Genomic DNA, 4,127 nt, shown 5'->3' with positions numbered 1-4,127 from the left:
TATATAGAGATTGTCCTGTGAAGTGTACAATGTTCAGTCATTCATTAAAAATAAACAATGCACCAAATTATTTTGTCTTGCTGTCATTAATTGTAAAGTAGGTCAGAAGTTAAGATATGTCTTTGTTTTGACTGTATTGGAAGTGGTTTACATTCCAAATATATCTGAAATTTTTCGTCATAGACTACTGCCCTCTATAGGGCAATTCTAACTATGCGCCTTGATATTATTTAGTTGCATCAGCAGACAAATATGTTATGACTTGCAACTGTTTTTAGAGGGGAACGCCACTCCAAGAAATAAAGGGTTGGTTTTTTTTATAAATGTGAAGTCACATAAATTGTGTGTGATTGCCAAGATACACCAAACTGAAACTCATTTTCACCTCTATGCTTTCAGTGTTGCTTCATTGCCTCAGACATAAGCACTTAGGAGTCATGAATATTCAGTGTACATCTAATAAGAACAGTAGAGGTGAAAAACAGTTTCAATTCAGTGTTTCTTGGCAACCGAACAGAAATTACATTGTTAAATTATGAAATGACTCTCTAGTACCTAAAGTTAATGAAAATACCTTTATTTCCTGGAGTGGCATACCCCTTTAACCAGAACCAAAAAAATATCTCTCCAATATTCATTTACAGTGTATTATGACGTTTGTGCAAGGGTTCAATGTACTTCAGGATAACAAAGCCAGCCATAGCAAACCACCTATGTTCATCTTCAAAATTAAAAACAAATTATAGTTATTACCTAGTTCCACACGTTTCTAATTCATTACTATTCAGTAAGATTTCAACAGTGGCAGTCATTTTTTTCACAAACTTTGAGAAACCTGGGTGTGATTAGATTAAATTTGAGTTATTTGTCATTTTTGGATATATCAATTCATAATTATACTAATAATCATATCCATAATCGTGATCATATTCATCTACATCCTCATTACGTAACGCATCCAAGTAGTTGACTCTATCGATGCCGTATCCTCTTGCCTCAGCGGTCATCCTACGATTATCAATCAAATATCTGCCAATCATATATCCAGATCTGTTCACCCCGTGTGTGCAGTGAACACCAATCAACTTGTCGTTTCCTTTGTTTCGTTCTAAGAAATCGTCAACGGTTTCCTTGAATTTACTGACGATAGCTTTACCTGGTACGGCGTGTCCCTCTGTTTTGATTTTCTTGTATCCGACCCCACGACTTGTGATGTCCTCACTGTTGTAGTACCTGGATGTATTCGTCAAATCTATGACCAGTCCCAGCTTACGACCGATGCCAGTTTTGAACAACTCACTCACACCGAATCTTTCCGAGGTCGATATGTCCTCACTTCGCATCAAGTCTTCTTTCAATGGTACTTTGAAGGCAACGATCCGTGTACCTTTCACCACGTCGCCAACGTTTGAGTAATCTCGCCATCCCTCGGGAATCATACTTCGCTTTATTCGTTCTCTGTACATTGCCATCTCTGACTATTCAGTTCTATGTTTTAACTATGATTTTCTGAAAATATAACAAAAATCTCAAAAGATTTATATTTTGTTTAAATTTTAAATATATAATACATACATTTTATGTTCGGTGAACTCTTACCAATTCAAGCAATTGTCAAAGAGACTAGATATTTAAAAACTTAAAACTAAAGAGATCCTATGTAAAAAGGCTCATTTGGACGATACAACAATATGGGCTTGTGATTCATACGTACATTGTCTCTTGTTCTCGTTTCTTTCTCACCGCGCGTACAGTCACATATATACACACACAATTTGTCAGAGTTGAATGACAAAGACATTTTCCACTGTACGGTAGGTAACGGGGAAGTACGATATTGTAAAAATGACGAAAAGACTGACTTGCGAATTGAGAACTTTAAAATGCCATGGAGTCGGTAGAAATCGCCATGTGCTAAATTTACATTATGCCATGACTCCGGGATTCCATGTACCACTACACGGACGTCAATCAATTGCAAGCGACATTTTAGAGAATAATTTGGTCATAGATTGTGGGTTGATTATAACAAGGGGTCAACAGTTCACGATATTGCACTTGTTTTATATAATAATTTTATTTATTTCACCTTTCACATCTCAAATAGGTATACTTTTTCTTACAGGTTTATGATAGCCTAGGTAAAAAAGTGTCTCAAGTTGGCCCATGTACACCAGTTTGATGTAAGTAAACACGCGCAGACAATCAAGAGAAATATATTAAATATATATATTCATCACCCACCATAAATTCCACGGTGACATTTCATATTCATATCATGATCTCTGTGGGAATGTCTTCCAAAATTAAGTGATTTATAATCTACGTCTTTTAAAAAAAAATGATACTCATATTAATAATCACATTCATTGTCTGGGTTCACAAAATCGTCTTGACCATCGCCACATCGAAGAGATTGCAAATAATTGAGCCTTTCAATGGCATGCCCTCTGGCTGACTGGAAAGCTGTAATAGCGCCATCAGCGGTCATTCCAAGGCGATCGATAAGATATCGACATATGATATACCCTGATCTGTTAACGCCGTGTGTGCAGTGCACACCGACTAATTTTCCATTTCCCTGGTTTCTCTGTAGAAAATCGTCTACAGTTTCTTTAAAATCTGTTACAACAGCCTGGCTTGGTATCATCATTCCTCTGGTCTTAATGTTTTTGTATTCGACTCCCCGACTATTGACGTCACTACTGTCGTAGTACGTCAGTGGTAAAGAAGCTGTCAAATCTATGACCAAGCCCAGTTTACGACCAATACTACTTTCAAATAAATCATCTAAATTAAATCTTTTCCCTGTGTGCAGTAACCCTTCGGTTAACATTTGATCCTCTGTGAGTGAGAGGGGGACCTTGAAGGCAACAATCCGTGTATTTTTTACTACATTGCCGATGTTAGAGAAATGTAGCCATCCCATGGGTACCGGGCTTTTCTTCTTCAGCTTTGTATCTTTGTAGATTGCCATGGCAACTCAGCTGTCGTATCTGGTAGAATCTCAACTCAGCTGTCGTACCTGGCAGATAGATGAACGAAAACATAAATGCTAAAAGTGTAGATACATGGTTAAAATGACAATACAAATTACGTAAATTTATTTTAAATGAAAATAAAAATGCACACATTACAAAGGCTAAAATGACGAAAAAATGTTACCAAAAAACATATTAGGTAGTACTGGTTAAAACGTTTTTAAGATCCGAGTAAGGAAGCTCATTCCATAGAACTTGATTAATGGCTAAAAAGACATACATACATACATACATACATACATACATACATACATACATACATACATACATACATACATACATACATACAAACACACACACACACACACACACACACCAACTGTGGTGTATAATAGAAAGTGTGTCAAAGGTCAGGAATACAGGTCACATACCACTCCGTCTGAATAGTAAGCTTAATACGTGCTACGAAATCGATTTATTTTCAACAATAACACCACATTAAAAACTGTACGAAACCTTTAGGTCTACTACCTTAATAATATCCGTACAACGACGTAATAGCTTCGTCTCACTTTAGTAAATGGTAAGGTCTTGTCTTCGTGTACCTTCAAACATACATACCTGTATCGGTCACCATGGAAGTTATACTGACAGTATAATTACTCCAAGGTCACACCGTGAAAGTATAATCCCACACAAACATAAAACACATACCTTCGTACGTGGTCGAACCAGTCGAGCAGTCTCACAGCTTTAATAGTTCTTCCGGGTCCCAGTCTGACAGTTTATAATGTATCCACTATAAGTAACTACTAGTATATGCTCTATCGGAACAGGTGGTACACATCAACTACGCACCTTTGTTGTAGTTGCACCGTTCCTTTATAAAGGTGGCTACGAAGAAGTGATATAGTGTGTACAATACAATGGGTCTGTATGAGTAAACGCTATTAACAGCAGTATTACTCATTACTTTGTGACAGTCAAGGTATTATATAACTTATGCAGTTCGTGAACTGGACTCGTGGTACGAACCCTGTCACTTGTTAACTAATATTCTGTTCCAGGATGGTATTATTGTAGTCCAGGATGATCATAATACAAAATAATGACTTTATTAGGTATATACAATATACCGTTGGCGGT

General features: G+C 36.7%; 1 protein-coding gene and 1 pseudogene across 1 annotated transcript; both read right to left on the bottom strand.

Moving 5' to 3' along the window:
• Positions 1-899: 899 nt before the first annotated feature.
• Positions 900-1,472, bottom strand: LOC144449251 (RNA/RNP complex-1-interacting phosphatase-like). Its single transcript, XM_078139763.1, has one exon. It carries the CDS (start codon positions 1,470-1,472, stop codon positions 900-902), a length of 573 nt encoding a protein of 190 aa, XP_077995889.1.
• An 881-nt stretch (positions 1,473-2,353) lies between these two features.
• On the bottom strand, positions 2,354-2,977 carry LOC144449250 (RNA/RNP complex-1-interacting phosphatase pseudogene; annotated as a pseudogene).
• Between the last annotated feature and the right edge of the window lie 1,150 nt (positions 2,978-4,127).

Source organism: Glandiceps talaboti, chromosome 18, assembly GCF_964340395.1.
Source record: "Glandiceps talaboti chromosome 18, keGlaTala1.1, whole genome shotgun sequence".
Lineage (NCBI taxonomy): Eukaryota > Metazoa > Hemichordata > Enteropneusta > Spengelidae > Glandiceps > Glandiceps talaboti.
This window is presented reverse-complemented; position numbering and strand designations above follow the sequence as displayed.